The sequence below is a fragment of the Alexandromys fortis genome, unplaced genomic scaffold (assembly GCF_014885135.2).
Source record: "Alexandromys fortis isolate MF-2015 unplaced genomic scaffold, M_Fortis_MF-2015_v1.1 scaffold_7, whole genome shotgun sequence".
Lineage (NCBI taxonomy): Eukaryota > Metazoa > Chordata > Mammalia > Rodentia > Cricetidae > Alexandromys > Alexandromys fortis.
The window spans coordinates 17,777,545-17,798,664 of record NW_026067920.1 but is presented as its reverse complement, the minus strand read 5'-3'; the positions used below and the strand labels follow the sequence as shown (position 1 = coordinate 17,798,664).

The 21,120-nt window shown below is 43.1% G+C and overlaps 1 protein-coding gene across 2 annotated transcripts in view; it reads right to left on the bottom strand.

Annotated features, from left to right (window-relative positions):
* Window positions 1-8,494: 8,494 nt before the first annotated feature.
* Window positions 8,495-21,120, bottom strand: part of Egfr (epidermal growth factor receptor) — a 173,170-nt gene continuing 160,544 nt past the window's right edge. The window contains exons 21-28 of one of the 2 annotated variants that reach the window (XM_050141264.1): window positions 20,506-20,661; window positions 19,524-19,599; window positions 18,059-18,205; window positions 16,174-16,271; window positions 15,280-15,447; window positions 14,905-14,952; window positions 13,960-14,065; window positions 8,495-13,481 (exon numbers count right to left, since the gene is read on the bottom strand). In XM_050141264.1, the coding sequence (XP_049997221.1) occupies window positions 13,120-13,481; window positions 13,960-14,065; window positions 14,905-14,952; window positions 15,280-15,447; window positions 16,174-16,271; window positions 18,059-18,205; window positions 19,524-19,599; window positions 20,506-20,661 (1,161 nt within the window). In that variant the 3' untranslated portion in view covers window positions 8,495-13,119. The remainder of the gene's footprint in view (window positions 13,482-13,959; window positions 14,066-14,904; window positions 14,953-15,279; window positions 15,448-16,173; window positions 16,272-18,058; window positions 18,206-19,523; window positions 19,600-20,505; window positions 20,662-21,120) is intronic. The other variant, XM_050141265.1, reaches the window with a different exon arrangement.

Below are 21,120 nucleotides of genomic sequence, written 5' to 3'. Positions count from 1 at the left end.
CTGCCTGGGAGAACTTAGCAGGAACATCAAGGGAAGATCTGATCCTCATGGTCACCAGATCTGCAGGGCCAGAAGGAGCTAGAACAGAGTGTAAGCATGCAGGGAACTACCATGATAGGACTCACCTATCCGAACAGCTCTCTTTTACCCCTCCTGCACACAGAACCACCTGGAATCCAAGGACTTCACTTTTCAGCTACACAGTGAATGTAACCACACCCAAGTCCCACATCAACACTGCAGATATGTCAACTGAGGGCATAGAGTCAATAACAACATAAATCAAGCAAAGCTATTAACACCAGTTGTATAAATTCCAAAGGGGTAACAGAAAAAGCATACACAAAAAAGATAACATAACTCCTCCAATAATTTTATGAAACCTACAGAAATGGCATCTAGTGAGAATGAATTAGGTAGAATACCAGAAAAATAAAAAGAATAGTCAAAGAAACCAAGGAAGCATGTTGAAAGAAAGCAAAGTACATCTAAGTTTGTGAAAGCAATCCAAACAGAAAGAAGCTGCTGATCAAGACAAACTGGAATGAAGTAAGGAAAGTAGCACAAGAGAGGAGAAAGGAATTCAATGAAGAGACAGACATGCTCAGAATGAACCATTTTCAAATTCAAAACCTGGAAAACATAATGAGTTAAGTAAATAAGCTCTGTGGAGAGTCTCAGCAGTAGAGGAACCCAAGCAGAGGGCAGACTATCTGAGCTTGAAGAGGAGGTGAAGAAAATGGATCAATTAAACAAGGACAAAGATAGAATAGTAAGAAGGTGCCAGCGAGAATTACAAGAAAAAATCACCACACTGAGAATCCAAGACTTTGGATAGGAAGCATAGAAGAAGAAGATGGCTTTAGTTCTAAAGGCACAGAAAACATTTCCCCACCCAAACAACTGTAGGAGAAAATCTTCAGGAGGATAAAAAGAAATGTCAGTCAGATACATGAAGCAATCAAGACACCAAACAGCTAAGACCATAGAATCAAGACCATATTTAAGGCAGCGAATATGCAGGGCATACAAAGTAAACTGAAAGCAAAAAGAAAGAAACATGTATAAAGGCAGACCCATGAAAACAACAGTGGATTACCAGCTGAAGCTTGAAAAGCCAGGAGGCAGGACAGGCATGCTTCAGGTTCTGAAAGACGACAACTGCCAACTCAGACTACTATACCCAGCAAAACCGTCTATCACAGCTGAAGGAAAAATAATAAATTTCCCATGGTAAGAACAAGCTATAGGAATTTATGATCACTAAATCAGCTCTGTAGATAATACTTTAAAGAATGTTTCAGGGTGAAGAGAAAAATAAATCCATTCATGAGGCCACACGAAACCATAAACCATGCTAGAGCCATAGGCAAACAGAAAGGAAGAGGAAAAAACCAAATCCTACAAAATCAACAACATGGCAGGAATCATATACCTTCCAATAATAGTCCTGAGTATCAGAACTCAACTTCCCAGTGGGAAGGCGTTGACTCGTATACTGGACAAAAGAGTAGCAACTGTCTGTTTCTTCCAAGACATGCGCCTCACCACAGAAGGCAGATACTACTTACAGCGAAATGATGGAAAACCCACTTAAAAAAAAATAAATGTAGGAAGCAAGCAGGGATCACTGTACTAATACCTGACAAAATATGCTTCAAACCAAAACTGGAGAGAAAAGATAAAAAGGACCACTTCAGATTGATTAAGGGAACAAGGCATGAAAAGGACATCACCATTCTAAACGTGTATGTTCCTACCACAGGCATTGAGTTTTATCTTTTAAATCCTATTAGATGTAAAGTCATCACTTAACATCAGCATAATGGCAGTAGGAGGTTTCAATATCCCACTCTGATGAATTAACAAGTCTTCTTCCCAACAAAAAGAGAGAAATATGAAAATTAAATGACATCACAGATCAGATTTAATAGAAATCTGCAGGGCATTATCCATCCAAATACATGTTCTTCTCAGCAACCCCTGGGATTTTCTTCAAAATGTGTGGCAACAGGCATTATCCTTCTGTTATGGTCTCATTTTGATCGCTAGTAAAGTTGAACATATGTGAGGAGCATATTTTCCACTAATTTTCCCTAATAAACTGAAAGTTTTAGGGGGGAGTGTTTGAAGTTTTACTACGGGGTTTACTACATTGGAATTCTCATCTTTTAGGATATTAATTCACATATCTCAAAGTTTTTCTTCTCAGACACATTTTAACTTCTCTACTGTGTTTAGTTATTTTTGTTTTTCAGAAATTAAAAATAATTAGAAGAGTGAGTTGGTAACTTTTTTTTTTTTTTAAAAATGATTTTGAAGCTGTTGGTTCATTTAGAGCAAGTGTCTATCCTAAGACTGAAAACAAGACCACGGATGTTCTACCCATCTGGAATTCATTTTAGTAAACTATGAAATAGGTTTCTATGTTTCAAAAGTGTAGAAAATTTATCCAAAGCCATTTTTAGACCATCTTATCCCTCTAATATATGGAGATATTAATTTCTATTATATGCTACATTTCCATGTACATGTATCAATTTCATAATTTGTACTTTCCTATTCATTGCTTTTCTGACCACATTTGCATTATATAACTTTAATTATTAGTTGCATGGCATATTTTTTATAGCATTGCTATTTCTACCCAATTGTTTTCCAAATATTGTTGGCTATTTTGGTAAATTTCCTGCTTTTGATTCCAAGTTCTAAAACTCATGTTTCCCAAAATAACCACTGAAATTTCTCCTTGAATAGCATTGAATTTGTGTATTATTCGGGTATAATTGATATCTTTATAATATTCTTTCACTTATAAATGCAATATATCCTTTCAAGTTTCTTTTATGCTGGATCAAAGTTTTATTACTTTTATGTTTTATTCTTGAAGCTTATGTGTGCATTTAAAATTTTTTGTTTTATACATATGAGTCCTTTGCCTGCATGTATGCCCACGGCATATATAGGTACAGTGTACACAGAAGTCAGAAGAGGACTTTGCATCTCCAGGAACTGGCTTTACAGATGGGTGTGAACTGCCTGTGTTTCCTGGAAATCAAACCTGGGTTCTTTGGAGGAGCAAAAAGTGCTGTTAACCACTGGGCCATCTTTTCAGTCTCTGCACATTTATGTTTATTCTACCTGCTTTTTCATTTAATGGCCATTTCATTTTTACAAAGATATATTTTATTTGTGGGTATATATAAGGATAACTATTTTGGATACAGTTAGAAATTACATATTTGTTTCGGAAAATGTCAATAGTGAGTTCTCCTTAGTGCCTGTGACCTTTCTAGCATGGGTAGTTGGCTAGATTTACTGTAACAGGGATGAATTACCTACTATTGAGTGGGACTTAGACCCAATTAGATAGCTCTTGGTTACCATAATGTTAAAAATGCCACTGTTGTACCGCTGTGGATAGTTTACCATGCTGATCATTATTGTGGTTTGTTGGTGTACTACTGATTACTAGTCTCCTTTAGCAGGTTGCTTAGCACCCATTGATACTATGAAAGCTAGTCCCCAGGGAGAAGCAAGCCTTCTAGGTCAGTTCTGGCTCATCTCTTCCAAGTCTGGTGTCTGAAGCGTGTGGCATCTTCTGTAATAGGGTCTCGCTGTCAAGTTCTGAGAGGCAATAAAGGTTTCAGCTCCTTTTTTTGCAGCACATGGAGACAATTACAGGAGATGATTGGTCAAATTGCAGAGAACAACTAATCATAGTGTTCCCAACTCCAGCTGATACAACTCCAGCACAGTTCTTAAACTTAGGGTAACTTGCAAAAGCAGAGGTGGAAAAATTGCAAGCACCAGCAGAACGCTTGCTGTAAGGCGATTGCCTCCAAGACATGACAGGGAGGCAGCATCTGTGAAATCTCAACATGGTTACTTAAAGACCTGCATAAACAGCATCACCCAATGGCAAGCCATGGGGATAGAATAAATTTCTCAACTGTCCACTCCTAGATGAAGCATCAATGACTGCTGAGAGTAAGAACCAGTTTTTTCAGGACAAGTACCCTGACATGTTATTCAATGATAACTGGTTATCCAAAACAGTTGTATGTATACCTATGTAACAATAATAATTGAAGAAGAAGAGGTCATGAATTTGAGAGGAAGCAAGAGAAGGCATGGGAGTGTCGGGGCCAGCCTTGATGGGGCTCGCATGCTCCAGGGTAAGGGCATGGTGATTAGAAAAGTTAGGTAGGTGAAACAGAGCTATAGATAGAGACATAGGATAGAACTGGGAGGGCAGCCCAGTGAATACTGAATACACTCATGTTTATTTTTCATATGCTTATACACCCCAATCTAAAAAGGGGGGAAGAAGATAAAGGACTGCTTTAACATGACAGAAAGGACCGATAGAGCAATTAATTCGCTTCAATACTTGAAATATCAATCAACAATATCTTTTAGTTAAGTACTCTGTTGTTCAGGCAGGACATGTAATGACCATACCGTAGACCAAGCATTCTGCAGGCAACCATTCCCTGGGTCAAACCTCCTGTCATATCCGTCAAGGAGCAGGAATAGGCTTGAATTCTCTGATCTTTGGTCAAGGTGGAGTGGGTCCACCTCGATGGGCCATCAATATCCAAAACACCAAGTAACTATACCCTAGGTCAGGATGTCTTTTAGCCACTCCTTAAGTCAGATTTCTTGTCAATAACTTTGGAAGAGCAAGAGTAGGCTTAAGCTCTCTGACCTTCAGTCAAGGCAGAACGGACCCACTTCTGTGCCCCCCCCCACGGAAGGAATTGAAGAGGGAAGGGGAAAGGGTGTGAATGATGTAAATACAATAATCATATATTAAATTCTCAAAATTATGGAAAACAAATTATTGACTTATGTCTTCATATGTATGTGCATGGCTGTGTGCATACAAATGCAAGCCCATGTGGAGGCTGGAGGCCTTAGATCCCCCCTGGATCTAGAGCCATAGGTGGTGAGGAGCAACCTAATGTAGGTGCTGGGAACCCGTTAACTTAGGTCCTCTGTAACAATATGTGTTCTTAGCTGGCAAGTCATCTCTTCAGCTTCTAATTATGATTTGCAATGGAATTCTTTCCCACTATGTTATTTAGACTTGTTATTATCCAAACAAAATAGGGAAAGCTGTTGATGCATTTGCATGTGCTAGCCCTACTGATATTCTTCTTCTGTTTTTTTTTTTTTTTTTTTTTCCAAGTTCTTTTCGGGTGAATAATCATCTCCTGTGAAGGGCCAGGGAGAAATTAGTTTGGGCTTTGCAGGTCACAGGATCTCTTTTTTCAGTTATCGAACTCTGCTATTGTAGTTAAAAAAGCAGCACAGTCAATATAAATATTCATACAACCATGCTGCTGTCTGGATTTTGCCATAGGCATGGTATTTGCTCACTATATTCTAAAGATGCAAATACATTAAGTTCTCATGTGTTTTTTTTTGTTGTTGTTGTTGCCATAGTTTAGCTTATATATCATGTGGTTTGAAGTGTGTGTTAAAGACTGAGTGTCTAGGGTGGTGTGATAGAGAGGGAGGGCCCAGTAGGGGTGGGGTGCATCCTTTAGGGAGATTATGCCCCTTTTCACTCCTTCTTACTCCTTTTTCTCACCCCAATTTTCATTCTATCCTTCTCCTTTTACTCTCCTTCCCTTCCCCTTTATCCTTCCTCATCTTCTTTTTTCCTCCAGACTAGGAATTGAGCTGTAGGACTTTGCCCTACGGCTTTGCCCTGGTGTTGTACCTTATCACAGGCCCACAGCAACCAGAGCAGCTTCTCATGGTCCAAAATGCCTAAAACCACAAGCCAAAATAGTTCTGTTCTTTGTCTAAGTAATTTATGTCGGGCATTTTAAAAAAATGGTGACAGAAAGCTAAGCTTCTTTCAGCACGTAGAAGGTCTGCACAGTTTTGAGCAGAAATGGCAATGATGAGTCCTGTCTGGTTTCTACACAAGGTGTCAGGTTTTTGGCAGGCGTATTTATTTACTTAAAGATGATGTTTTCCATTCCTAAATTATCAAGTCATTAAGTGAGATTGTATTTTATGGAATGATATGTGATCATCTGCCAGTACCTTCCTTATCAGCTGCCTTCTGCAAATAAGCAAAATGCCTGTGTTGAACTTCCCCAGTTTCTGGAATAAATGATTCAACTTCCTGTTGCTCATTTAGAAAGCATCTATATTTCCAAATATATTTTTGTCATCTTTCTTTCCTCCCCTTCCTTCCTTCCTTTTTTTTCCTTCCTTCCTTCCTTCCTTCCTTCCTTCCTTCCTTCCTTCCTTCCTTCCTCCTTCGCTCCCCTTCCCTCCCTTCCTCCCTCTCTCCCTTTCTCTCCCTTTTCTCTGTTTCATTCCTTCTTTCTTCCACACTATTCTCTTTCTATATTGAATTAAAGACCCTCATCTTTTTCTATATTCTAAAACACTTCAAAAATATTATTTGAAACTTTGTCAGGTCACTCAAAAGACAATGGAGGGCTTAGCACTTTCTGCACAAATATAAGGCCCTGAGTTCAAACCCTTAGCACCCATGTTAGAAAGCAGGTATGGGCATGTGCTTGTTACTTGGGTGCTGTGGAATGATGCAGACGGAAGGATTGCTGTGTCTTGCTGGTTGTTTTACTGGACTCTATCTCAAGGAAGAAAAACACATAGTAATAGAGCGGGAAAGCCAGTGGTGTCCTTCTGCCTCTGCACTCACACATGTGCAACACACACACACACACACACACACACACACACACACACACACACACACACACTTTCAGAGAGTAGTAGAAATTTTCATCTAGTAACTATTTCCAGTGATGGGCCGTGAAAACCCCACCTACATCTCCAAATCCCCTCACTTTGTTCTTGACTGTTAGAGCGTGTCTTGGATCATTTCTTACATTTGCCCATGCTGGAATAGTTTAGCTGAGTGGGAGCATAAGGCATTGGAAGCTCTTTCACAGCTTAAAGTATCCTTGTTGCTTCCTCGTTCCTCTTCCGCTCAGGTTCAGTGAAGGTTGTTACACAGCAAAGGCAGACTGGGGAGAGGGTTCTGGGAATATGGAAACCTCCGCCAAAATAAAAGCAGCAAAGGGGTGACCTCGTGCAGTCTTGGAGAAGCAGAAGGATGGCTGATCCTTCCTCAGCCATTCCCTCCACTTCGACCATTACCCCTCTCTGTTCCAGGAAAGAGGCTGTATGGAGTAGAATACTGAACGAGCCTTTTGCTCTGGCGCCTTCATATGCAGTGACCAGGCACCTTGGGCTGTCCCACCTTCAGTTCCAACAATGGGGACTTTTTTTGTTCCCTACAAGGCCTCTCCCAACCATAAACTGCATCCTTCCCCGGAAGGGGGAAGCTGGAATAAAGAGCCAATCATCTAGCACCTGTGCCTTCAGTGTGAATCATGATTGGTTGCTGGGACCTGGGGACTCCTGTGAAAGCCGGGAGAGTGGGAAACTCCTCCGTTGGATTCTAGGCCCAGAGTAAAGGCTAGGAAGCTCCTCACCCGCTTATTGTCATGGACCTGGTAGTCCTGCAGACTGCCTTCTACACGGCCCAACCCCACACTTGTAAAGAAAGGACAGAGAGTGTCTTGAATGAAAAACACATTGCTCCATCAGTGGCTTCCCTGGAAATGATTCAGAGCCAGCCCTGTTGGAGCCAGCAAAGCCCAGCTTCCTGTGGAAGAGAAACAAGATAGATCATTGTGTGGGGACAGCTAGTGGAGGGAAAGTTGGGGAATGAAGGGCTTGGCTTATTCTCTGGAGTCAACCTGCGGGAGAGTCAAGAACGTAAAACCCCATAGCCCACTCATTGGGCCGGGGTGACTGACTTTGCAGCCCTCCCGGCCCAGCTGATGAGCGAGCCTCCCCTTCATGCCCAGTGCTTGCCAGCTCGGTCCTCAGTACTGCTCAGTCCTCGGCTCTGGGTTTCTGGAAGCCGTTTTCTTCCGCAGTACACACAATTTATGTCACCAGTAGGTTGCCTTTCCTTGTTTTTTTTTTTTTTTTTTTTTTTTTTTTTTTTTTTTTTTGTGGTACGTCTACCTGTCTATCAAAAATATGAAAGCCTGGAAGGTATCACATCGTATCCGAAGAGCACAAGCAGAATCTGGGAAACAGAGTGCAGTCTCTGAAGTGACTTGGAGGTTTTTCCTACAGTTATTTGGCTATTACAGTAAGAATGGGTATAACGGCGAGGGTGTATGTGGGAGGACAGGAGGAATATGGGTGTTTCCTGCACTTTCTTTTCTATGTTGCTATGATTCTAAATCTTCTCTGAAAATAAGGTTTATTGATTTTTTTAAAAAAGTTTTCAGTTGGGGTGGGGAATACAGCTTATTGAGCCACAAGGCACCGAAACACCAGCAAGTCAAATTAAAACCGATCTGAAAACAAGGGAAAAATTTCAAGAAAGAATATCTATAGTCAGATATGAAAAATAGCAGAAATCAACACCGCAGTGTTAAGAAAGAATGCAAAACGATTAAGTTCTTAGAGTAGCAAACAATGAAGAACATAGACCTAAATCTTTAATACCTACTGTACAATCAACATGTTCTATCAACAGTATGTAAAAGAGATCCTGATTTGCATTTGTACAGAGATTGCTTTCATCATCGCAAAACGTTACAAAGTTAAAATGTGCCATAGAAAAAGCTATAAAGCAATTGCTCAAATGAAACCGACATGAAATTACTGCTGTCTGGTGTTAACCAACCATGTCATCACGTCTAGTAACAGCCATTATATCCTGGGATGGCTTATTTCTACACCGTTGTGTTACATGGCAACCAGACTTGGTACTCAAGTCAAGAGAGTCAGGAACTGAATTTTCCACGTAAAATATGCATCTAAGACATACAAATTTAAATTCTTATGTTTTTCTGCTGTTGTTGGGGGTAATGACTCCTAGCAATTTCACTGGTAATTCAGGCAAGACAGGCTTAGACCTCAGAGGATCATTGTGTATATGTACATGGCAGAATAGCCTGGATTAGCTGCTTCAGTGTGTGTGTGTGTGTGTGTGTGTGTGTGTGTGTTTCTTAACGCAAAATTCCTTTTCTTAGAGCTTTATTCCTACAAAAGTCACCTAAGTATTTGGTAATTGTCTTGACGTTTGCCCTTTGTAGTCAAAACAGTAAAACAGTAGGTCAAGATTTTTCTTTTGGAGGTTAGTGGGTTGCAGCAGGTTAGCGGGTGTCCAACAATGGTGGATACATACACAGCGTAACACCTTTTCTTCACGACCACCCATTCTTAACAGAGTTTGCTTAGGCAACACAAAAATGGTGGTGGGGGTGTCTGTGTTATAATTCCTTTGCCTCTTGCTCATTGGCTAGATACTTTATTTACCCTTTAATGTCTGGACAGCAGCCTCAGTTCCTGACATGACACCCTAACACTGAGATGCTGACGAGCAGACGTAGGCTTCTCTGGGTTTGGGCATCATTTGTATCCGCACAGATATCTGTGAGTTCAGGGCTCATCCCCAAGCTTGTGATGTTTAACCTTGTCTGTACATTAGAAGGGACATACGACTTTCTGAAACAGTAAAAATTCTCAGATTTTACCCTATAGAGATTCATGTTTGATAATTCTTGGGCATGACTAAGTTTCAACGGTTTTAAAACCCTCTTTTGAGTGACCATGTTTGCACTTGATAGACTTCAGGAATACACTGAGTAACCCAAACAGCATAAATATTATGGCTTTCCAGACACTTCTAGTATAGAGTAATAAGTGAATGATGTTTGTAAATGTAAAAGCAAAATAATTGGAGTTAATGTCATATTAGCATATACAAACCAACAAAGTGTTATGATACTGAATCTCTTACACTAACAAGGTCATATTGGCAGATGACCTGAGAATGCTACGCATTGAAATTCTTCTAGTAGTTGTGAGCTGGCAGTAATTCTTATGTTAACCCAGAATCCGCAGCTCCTGCTCAGACCAGCAGTAAGCTTGTGTCCGTGTTTTCTTCCTGTAAGGATTCTGAAATGACCCTGGTCTCCTTCACTGTGGCAAGGACCTACCTAGCTTATCTCGACCCTGAGGTTGCACACTCGCCTAAGAGAAAAGAGACTTCTCCCCATCACCTCTGCGGAACCATTTTTAAGCAAAGATTTTAATTTCAAAGTTTGATTCTATTGCAGTTTTTCTAAAGCATGCAGTTTTTAGTTAAAAAATGAATTCCCTAAAAAAAATATACTTTACAAAGTTCAGTGCTACATAAAGAGGACAATACACTGCAAAAAAGTTACAAAAATACACCTGCATTTACAAATTCTATCTAAATGTGGCTCTGAGAATACAAAGTCTCTGGAACAGCAGGTGTGGCTGGGGAAGGGGGGGAGGGGTTAAGGTTTTACAGCCCACAAGCCAGGAAATGTAAACAGGTCATTATGTGATTATACAAACACATCCTTATCAAAAGAAAGGAGAGATTAAGCAAAATTTTAACATCTGTTCTTAAGTGGGACCAGCTCATTCAATGTGGAAGGTGGGAAGGAGGTACTGGGAGGCATATGAGTCTGGTTATTTAATGGAAGAGTGAAGCTGAGTCAGGACTGCCAGGGATGGAAGGAAATAATGGTCCCAGCATGGCACCTCCCCTCTCTGTAGTTTCTTTTACACCAGTGGCTGCTAAGGTTCCTTTAAAGCAGCTATTCTCATCCTTCCTGATGCTGCAACCCTTTCATACAGTTCCTCATGTTGTGGTGGCCCCCCCAACCATCAAATTATTTTCACTGCTAATTTATAACTGCTATTTTGCTACTGTTATGAAGCATAATGTAAAGATCTCTTTTCTGATGGTCTCAGGTGATCCCTGTGAAAGGCTCATTTGACCCCTGAAGGGGTCGTGACCCACAGGTTGAGTACCACTGCTTTAAAGGGTCAGCAAGGCAGCTCTCCCAGCCCCATGACTCCCTGCACAGATACAGTGAGGACACGTTGGCAAACATAATTTTAACTCTGGCAACAGCTAAAGTTTATGCAGAACATTTAAATAAAAAGAAAAGCAGGTTTGAAAGGTTTTTGCTACTTTATTTTGTTATAAGAAAAGTGTTTCAAAGTACAAAAATACTAAGATTTCATTGCTACAATTTGACTGGCTTTCTCCTGCTTTCCCTCACCAATCGCCTGCCCCTGACAAGTGACAGGGTCATTTTGAATTTCAGTTTTGAACCAACACCTGGCTAAATGTTTCCTCTGCCTTCCTGGTGGATCAACGATCGACGTGGCCTATCCTGGCATGGAATGGCGTGGAATGTCCATCTCTGGAAATGTTGCTTAGTGTTCTAACTACTTATTTTCATGAATGACAGCCTGACATTGTCATGGGTGGACAATAGTTAGGAAACTCAGGATGCTGCAAGCCTCATTCTCAGGCTTGAGGGAGCAGAGCAATGATTGGCTTGGCCTTGGACTTGACTTACTTAGTAGAGCTTTCCCGTCGTTGCTCTCTTGGGCTGAATTCTCTAAGGAAACATACTTTTCATTTTGCTAGTGTTTAAGACTTTTTTTTTTTTATCTCAGAAGATAATGGTAATATTATCTCCGTTGTGAACTTTCTAGATCTTCCCAGACAGAATGCACCATCTCTGCTCTGTGCTCTTGGTGCCTGGCTCAGACAACTTATCTGGCATTCATTATTTTGCTTTAGGATTAGTGTTTATAAGGCCATTCCTATCCACCCCTTGATAAATGGGAAGGGATGGATACCAAGAGCATTAAAGTAGTGTTTACCAAAGACAGATATTAACTAACTGGGCTGCAAGGAAGAGCAAATTTAGAACCAACATTGAGACCTTGAGGAGCTGGATGTACCAATGACAGTGGGGTTACTTTGACATGGGTTTCTTCCCAGAAGCATCCATGGAAGCATTGTTGTGGCTTGCAAACTCCTATTGCAAGTTTGCCACTTGGGTTCCACTTGGTTCTTAACATTCTTTCTCTCGGAACGTGCATACGGAGCTTACCTTGGGTTGCCACTTACTATGGAGTAGCTTAGATAATTTCTCTCAAAGGGAAAGAAAACTTGGGTGACAATTTGCCGCTTACACATCTCCAGTAAACACTTATAAAAATACAAAAAGGATTTTTCTTGTGTGGTTTATGCTGATTTTGGAGTGTAGAGGGGTGGAGGCAAAAGGGATTTGAAGAGCATTGTCATTTCTGTAGTTTCACGAGACATGCTTCAGCAGACCAGATGCCGAGACTAAACTCTTGGGTTATATTCCTCTATGAATTGTTGCCTTGCCACCCCATGTGAATTAAAGGCCTTTGGTTTGAGCACAAATGCGGAGTCATGGTTGTTCTGATAATACTGTTTCTTGTTGACTTTACGAAATCAAGACGGGAATGCCTATTACAGCTCAAAACAGTGAAACGGAAAACACAAGGATGTCAAGGAGGCCTGATAGCCAGAAATCACCGGTAAGCCAGCAGTGTAAGTACCGGGGACAGATTCATACAAAAGCAAGTCTGAGGGGGAACTTCTACCCCTTCCTCCTCCTTCTCCCAGCCCCAGGAAGTAACAAAGTGGCTTATCCTATTGTACCTGTTATTGTTTAAGGTTGTACAAGTGTGGCCTGCTCAAGGCACGCAGGCCTTCTTGTATATGTAGTTGTCTTGCCACAGAAATGTCTTGAAGCAGAGCTTGTGGAATCAACTTGTCACAGTTGGCACCGGGCAGCTCTGTGTAATACATACCGCAAGTAAGCTCCTTCCTTCTTGGAAGAGCCCATGAATCAAATCAATAAAGAAAATAAGAATCCAAAGGTCCCTGTGCAGCAAATCTCCAAATGTGTGTTTTCTTCCCCTTGCACCTCACCATGAGGTAAACTTCCGTCCCAATGGACTACATTCATGATGGATGCCTTTTTGTAGACTCTTCACAGTTTGAAGGATTAAAAAAAAAAATGTACCTTCAACTTCCCAAAGCGCGTCAGGGGAGGGGCCCACTGCTCGGCTCAAAGACAGAGCCCATCAAAGTTACTGTTGCAAACCAGTCTGAGGGTCTGACATTTGGCACAACATGGGCATGGCTGTTTGGAGGTGCTGCCATGGCTTGGTCCTGGGGTAATGATAAGTCTGGAGATTTTATAGCTGGTGTGACACCCTTTCATGTCAGGCTCCAATAAACTCAGTGCTTGTTGGTGCTACGCGTAGATATTCGGCATTTTCAGCTGTGGGGCCCTTATAGATGCCGTTTGGCCTGGCTTCCTGGGGAAAGAAGTCCTGCTGGTAATCAGGGTTGTCCAGGTTCATTTGATGGCTGCCTTTGGGAGCCCAGAGGGCAGGGCTGTCAAATCCACCGCTGACACAGGTAGGCTGGACAGTGTTGAGATACTCAGGGTTGCCCACGGCGTTGCTATGGGGATTTTGATAATGCAGGTCCCTGCCAGCTGCTGGATGCAGGGGCTGATTGTGATAGACAGGGTTCTGTACAGAGCCTGCTGGCCTTTTGGGGACAGACTGGTTTATATATTCTGAAACGGAAAAAAAAAGCACATATGAATTAGCAAAGCTTTGTCCCAAGATTCTCAAAGCAGAATTTCATGGCCCCGAAATTTTGGTGAATTCTGCAAACATCTTCAGCGAGACATGTGACGTCAGAGGGCAAGGAAGTTCTGGGAATCCTATGGAGATTCCCAAAGAAACTGTGAGATTTTCTGTTCTTCGCAAAGCAGCGGGCCTATGTGGTTTTTGTAAATTTAAAGAAAGATGTGTAGGGCGTGTGTGTGTGAGTGTGAGTGTGTGTGTGTGAGTGAAAAACCGAGCTGTAACTTGTGTTGGACACAGTTCCCACAGCACGCTTAGTTCCCTCTGTTTCTTCTCACTCCCGACACGTCTGCACGTTTGCCAGTCTCCCCCTCTGGATGACTTGGAAAGAAGCTCCTGGCTGGTGCCTGAGGAAATAAGAGTAGACACCACGACCAATGACCGCTTCCTGAGCAAGCTACTCACCCGGCGCAGGGAGGAACGTGTCGTCTAGGCTGTCCTCTGTTAAGGCACCAGTGGGGTCGGAGCTGTACCGCTGCAAGAAGCTGTCTTCCTTGAGACGACAGCTCTGCTGGGAAGAGAATTCGGCAAGGTTACTACAGGGAGGATTAGTTACTCAGACCTCGTTATAGATTAACTTCGCCTGTGGTCTTGTTAAAATGCACGTCCAAGTGGCTGGCACGTGCTTGCGATTTCAGAGCTCTGCAGGCTGAGCCGTGAGGATTGTGAGTTCAAGGCCAGCTGGGCTACTTAGTCAGACCATCACAGACCTGGACAGAATAGACTCGCTGGAGTCTGAGTCTGGGAGAACAGATTTCTGAAAGGCTCCAAAGGGACACCCGGTCTGGTGGGCTAGAGACAGATCATGTCAGTACATCTGACAGAATGTCCTGAAGGGATAGGGGCACCTTGGCATCTGTGTTCCATAATAAGGCAGTCCCAGCCCACACGTGGCCCCTGAACGTCTGGAATGTGCGGTGAGCTGACTTTCATGTTTTATTTCGCGTTATTTAAAATGGAATTAGTGATGTGGCGGCTCGCGGACAGCACAGCGCAGGCACAGGCTGAAGCACCGTACTTCCTTGTGTTCAGGGTGACTTGGGGGGCTCGTGCCCACACTGGTGACACCCCCGCAGATCCTGCTCGTGGGTCTGCTGGAGGCCTGAATATCTTCACTTCTAATGGCTGCCAGGTGAGGCTGATGCTGGCTGCCTATGAATTACACCTCCCGTGGTCATGTGATAAGTCATCACTAATTCCTGGCCTTAGGGTTTCAGTCAAAGAAGCTATGATGTGGAAAACGCAGGAAGGAAGGTCCATACGATGTGGGCAGAGATGGGCACATTCCCTGAGTAACAGGGCTTGAAAACCAGCTTATTTGATTCTGGTTTATATTGTGTTCATACATACCCCATTTCTATTAATGCATGCCACAGTGGAATTGTTGCTGGTTGCACTCTGGAAAAAAAAAAAAAAAAAGCAATGTTGCTCATCGTACAGTGGTCCATTCTCACCCATTTCCCGCAGTTGCAGGAGGTAGGTCTCACAGAGTAGAAATATTTCAAGGTGTTTACTGCTTTGGATGAAAGCAAATGTATTTTGGAGAAGAGAATTTTTGTCTTGAGTGACAGCGTTAAAAAAATGAGGCAACAAAATGACTACATAAATTATTGGTTCTGATGCTAGGTTCCATTTGTTAAAATTTACTTCTTCTTCTCCAAATATAATCTAGAAAATGGAAACCAAATCAATTTAAATCAGGAGAGAGAGAGCGAGCTCGCATACCAGAGAACTCAAGAGGGGAGTCCGAGATGTGGATGGGCTGTTGAAGAAGCCTTGCTGTGGAATGAGGTACTCGTCGGCATCAACCACATCTTCCATGTCCTCTTCATCCATCAGGGCTCGGTAAAAGTTGGAGTCTGTCGGGCTGGGCAAATGCATCCTTTCATCCCCCTGGTGCAGAGATTTTGAGACCATTAGAAGGGGCAACAGAGTTGCTTTTCTGTTCTCTGGCTACAGGAGTAAGGGTTTTTATCAACAGGTACCTGCAAGTTTGTTAGTTTATATTGGGCAAACTCTGTGGTTCTCAGATCCACACACAGCTCTTTCCATATTAAAGTGTGGATATTTTGCAATGTAATAAACCCATAAATCTCCTGATTCTGACAGCCTGCATATGAGTAACCGCTTAAGAGAAAGGAGAAAAAGAAGCACTGGGAACAGTTTACTGTCCCCTACACAATGTTATGCAATGTGCTTCGCATATATTATTTTACTGAAACTTAAAATCCACATAGTCAAGTGACCTTGGTTTTGTTATTTCAGAATTAGATAAGGAAATGGAATGATTGGTTGTACACGTGGCATAAGGATGCATATAGAGTCAGGGATGGAAGCCATGACAGTGAAGCCAAAATGTAAGGTGACTGACGTGTGAATCTGAAGAACAGGTTGGGTCCAGGTAGGACTGCTCAAATGGCATGGCTACTTGGAGTTGGATGGGACCCACCGCTGGTCCCAATGTAGTTCAGAATCACTGGGTTGTAACTGGAGCAGCTCCAACACACAAACGGATTTATTAACAGGAAAGCATCCCCCAGGCTGTGCTGAACCACCACAGTGGTATCAGGAGCTATTGCAGGAATTTTGGAAATGGAAGTGCAAACTGTGACCTGGTACCTGGATAACAAGGTAGCGCTGGGGGTCTCGGGCCATTTTGGAGAATTCGAGAATCAACTCTCGGAACTTTGGGCGGCTATCGGCATCTATCATCCAGCCTGAAGGAAAAGAAGGAAAGTAGAGCGATTAGCACCCTGGAAGAAATGAAAGAGAACACTGCTTGAAGCACTTACCCTGTGATCTTCCTAGGCAAATTGGATGGTGAGGACATAATCTTTGGGGTGGACTTTTCAACCTCAGCACAGAGCTGACATTGGTTGGTCCTCAAAGTCCGTGAGAAGTTGTTGTCACCACGGGATAGAGCCCAGGGACATATGCATTCATCCTCAGCCCGATACACTATTTTTAAATCACAGTAACAATAACATACTCTAATGTTTCTACGTTTCTTCTCCCTAGACAGCATTCTTGCCTTACACTCTTCAGTGACTACAGAGTATTGTCGCGGGCAATCACGACTAAATTACGCTGACTTTGACATGCCTTTGTGATTTCATTGTCCCTACTCCATAGCCTTCCAGACTGGAAACCAGATTAAATATCAAGGCCTTCTACAATCAGTTTCCATTCACACAAATGACAAGGCTGCATCCATGTCCTGTTATTTATTTATCTTGCAGGGCTGGGGACCGAACCTAGGGCCGCATAAAGCAAGTGCCTTCTGTGTGAAGCTATATCTAATGGCCAAGTGGGTGCATTGGATTACACAATGATCTAAATATAGATCCAGCGATGAGGAGGATAAACTGTGGGCTAGAAATCCCTGTGCTTCTCGGGGATTCACATTTTTTCAACTGGATGTCAAAGTATTTTAGGCCAAACTGCAATGTGACCTTAGACAAATCATGTAACCTTTCTGGGCCTCAGCTTCCTCAGCCCGAACCAAAGCAGTGAAAACAGATCGGCTCTCAGGTCTAAAGTTCAGGCATACATTGTTACTTATATAAGCACAGCTGTGCTGGTTGGTTTCTGTCACTATGAGAAAAACTAGAGTCATCTGGGAAGAGGAAACTTAAACCGAGGAAATGCCTCCATTGGATTGGCCTGTCAGCAAGCCTGTGGGACATTTTCTTGATTAATGAGTAGTGTGAGGAGGGTCCCGCCCACTGTGGGTGGTGCTACCCCTAGGCTGGTGATTTTCAGCTGTGAGAGCAAGCCAGTACCTCCCTCCAGGTTCTGATTTTGAGTTCTTGCCCTTGTTTTCCTTGACAATGGACAGTGGGCTGCGGGCCAAATAAACATGTTCCTCTCCAAGTTGCTTTTGGTCCATGTTTTATCACAGCAAGCTGCCACAATGACTGTCACATTCCTGTGCTATGTTTTTATGTTAGTGCTATCCCGTGGGTAAGGTTATTTTCTGAGCTGAGCACACTTGTGATTTGTGTGCAATAGTAGCCCTGATCCAAAGGCACGCTCCTATTGAGATTAAAATGATGAACTGCCGTGCCACGGAGATCTCACGTAAATCCACTGTTTGAAAGGTTTAAGCCAGAGCAGAAATGTTGATTCTCTCAAAGTCCCCTGGTTACTCATTGTTAGGCATTTAAAAACATTAAGTCTGTCTGGCAACAGGTCTCAGAATGTAAGGCAACTTTGTAAGGTCATTGAGCAACTCAGAGAACAGAATATTCTGGAATAATGGCTTATGAAAGACTTTGGTTTATTTGGTTGCAAAGATGGGAAAATATGAGGTCGGGATGAGTCAAGCAAGTGATTCCTAAAGAATGTTTGCAGGAGGTGTTTATGATGTTTCTGGAATTGTGTGCCTGCCTTAAAGAGTGATGTTCTTTCTTCGGGGAAATGACGGCCTTGGTATTTGGCTAAGAGTAGCTATGCCCTTTCAGGCTGCTCTACAAGAGTGTGAATAGTCGCCCCAGGCACTCACACTTGACCATGATCATGTAGACATCAATGGTGCAGATAGGCGGCTGTGGAAGGCGTTCTCCTTTCTCGAGGATGGATGAGATCTCACTTGCAGGGATTGCATCATAAGGCTTGGACCCGAAGGTCATCAGTTCCCACACGGTGACTCCTGAGCAGACAAAGCAGGCAAAGAAAGTTATTGTTTCATGAGTTCATGGTCAGCACATCATCTAATCTTTAGTCATTAATGTGGCTAAGTATTTTAAAATGTATGTTTCTATAGCTTTGGAGCCTTTGGTTTGACTACTGATGCCTTTGGTTTACCTTCAAGTAGGATAGTGGCATCTGTTTCATAGCCTGGCTTCAAGTACCTAGCAAGGCTTAGACATCAAATGTTTAGTTTAATGTGAGACATATAGTTGTTGACTGATAAGGAGAAGAGTTCAATAATAACCCTAAAGATAAGGACAACTGTGGAATATGAGTTTGCCACAGAACAAGGTCCATCCACGTACCCAGCTGCCCTGAGCGCCTTACACTCACAGTCGTGGAAAAAAGGCCCGTATGAATATGGCTGTAAACGGCAAAGCATTTGATACATAATGTTCTTTGTCCTGTAGTTAATACAATCTGCTAGATCTGCTTCCCCGGGAGATGTTCAGGGTAACCCGGTAACCCGAATTTGTGTTCTTTGGTGATGACCTCCCATGGCTGGTTCAGAATAAATCATCCTTCATTCCCTTTGAGGTGAGAGTTGTGTTTCATAACGACAGTGTTTTACAACTTTTCTATGAATTGCTGGTGGGGAATTCAAGGACCAAGTGCCTGACACAGCAACCAAGTGCATTACCGGTGAAGACATAACAGACCCAAGACAAGGGAAGAACATGCGAAGTGGACTTCGCATGAGTGGTCACCCAGCGCAGACGAAGCGTAGTCCTGGGCATGGCTATGCTGTATTTAGAAGAACTGGGCCCGGGTGAGGAGGGTCTTTTTTGAGCAGCACATGGTAACTGTTTTCCTGTTCTTATTTACTTCCTACATATCCTCATGGTTCCCCCTTGTCAAGATATTAAATCAAATATGACATGATCCAACAGTCTTGGGTGTTTCATGAGAAAACATTTATCTATCAGAGATGCTTCATTTGCTGTTTTCCTTTCATGCCTTTCAAGTTCAAAGCAAGAGCTTATATCTGTTTGACTTCTGCAGGCAGAGGCTTAACCTACATTCTGGTCCTTTTTCCCCCTATGACCTTCCCTGCAGCATGAGTTCCTGGTTGTCTCTAGCAATCCTTGGTGTGGCAGCTAAGCTTCATTTCCTTTGTCAGATTCTCTTAGGATGGTAGATAGACAGCAGCTCCATTATGAATGCCCACTGTCTTGAAAGGTAACACTTGCATGTCAGGGCATATAATGTCAATTAGCAAATAATAGGAACCAGCTTAGCCTTAGTACAAATTCATTAGCGTCAGAGGTTTGACTCACCATAGCTCCAGACGTCACTTTGGTGTGTATAAATTCGGTGTAAAATTGATTCCAAGGCCATCCACTTGATTGGCACCTTGGGACAAAGTGAGGAAAAGCAGCAAGAAGACTATCAGCTTACAGCTGAAAAAAAATGTAGTCCTTCTAGGTGTAATGACAAATGACTTGGGAGGAAAGTCACGTGACCTCCCTACCAGGCTTAAGGTCTCTGCTCCCGCTCAGCGCTCAGTAGGGATTTTTAAAAATACACCAGAGAACAGGTGGGTCCCAGAACCACTTCATGAAAGCTGTGACCGAGAGCGTTTTGAGTAACGGCCTATTTTGATGAACTAAGGCTGTGGTATTTCCCTACAGCCCTCGATCCCAGACTTTGGGTATGTTTCCAATAACCGAGTTCACGGGGTTGACAGTGCTATGTAGAGCCGCGCTGTCAGCATGACGAGAGGGCTGTAGCTAGGGAGGGCTGGGGGTCATCTGGAGAGTCTGGCAGGCCTGTGCACCCCTCACGGCTGTGACGCGACCTTGAAGGGACTGAATACATTAGAGAGGGAAGATAGCCAGCCCCCTCACTGCCATTCTCCAGCATGAGTCAACAGACTCACCGGAACTCCCAGAACAACGCAGCTCATTGAACATGAGTCTCAAGAGAGGTTACTACTAAATTAGCGGTGATATTTCCCAACTGGTTTTTTGAAGGGTGTCTTCCTCCTGGGGGAGGCAGTAGAACTCAACAGTTGTTATTACGTCACCGTCACCTGGAGATGGGGGCTTGCTCTCTTTGGCTTCTGGGGGGGGGTCACACTCTTCACTGCCTCTCTCATCAAACTCCACTCACAAAGTAGACTAGCCCCCAGGTCATGGTGGCAGCTCCTATGACCTCACTCGGCGTGGTTGGCAAAGGCAGCCCACAGCTGACAGGGAGGGGGATGGGTCTGAGTTGTCAAGGAAATACTTTCCTGATCTGCTACTACTAGGTCCTTACTTTGCCTCCCTCGGCATGGTATTCTTTCTCGTCAGCACCGAGTAGTTTGGCCAGCCCAAAATCTGTGATCTTGACATGCTGTGGGGTCTTCACCAGGACATTCCTGGCTGCCAAGTCACGGTGCACCAAGCGCCGATCTTCCAGATAGTTCATGCCCTGAAAGACAGAGGGCCTCGCAGTGAGGGAGTGAACCATCCAGAGGAGACCCCAGGGTCCCGGGAAGGCGGTGCTCATGCACCTGGACTCAAGGTGAAGTCCCTAAGAATCCCTGGGCTGCTCCACACCAGGGAAGAAGCTGTTAGCTTTATACTTTGCAACTTGCAGTTGGTAAACATTGGCAATTATCCTGAATGAATGACAAGTGAATGGAGCTATAACCACATGCGATCAGGAACTTTTCTCCAGCCAGATACTCAGGTCACACATAAAAATGGTCAGTTCTGCCGGGCGATGGTGGCACAAGCCTTTAATCCCAGCACTTGGGAGGCAGAGGCAGGCGATCTCTGTGAGTTTGAGACCAGCATGGTCTACAGAGAGCTAGTTCTAGGACAGGCTCCAAAGCCACAGAGAAACCCTGTCTTGAAAAACCAAAAAAAAAAAAAAAAAAAAAAAAAA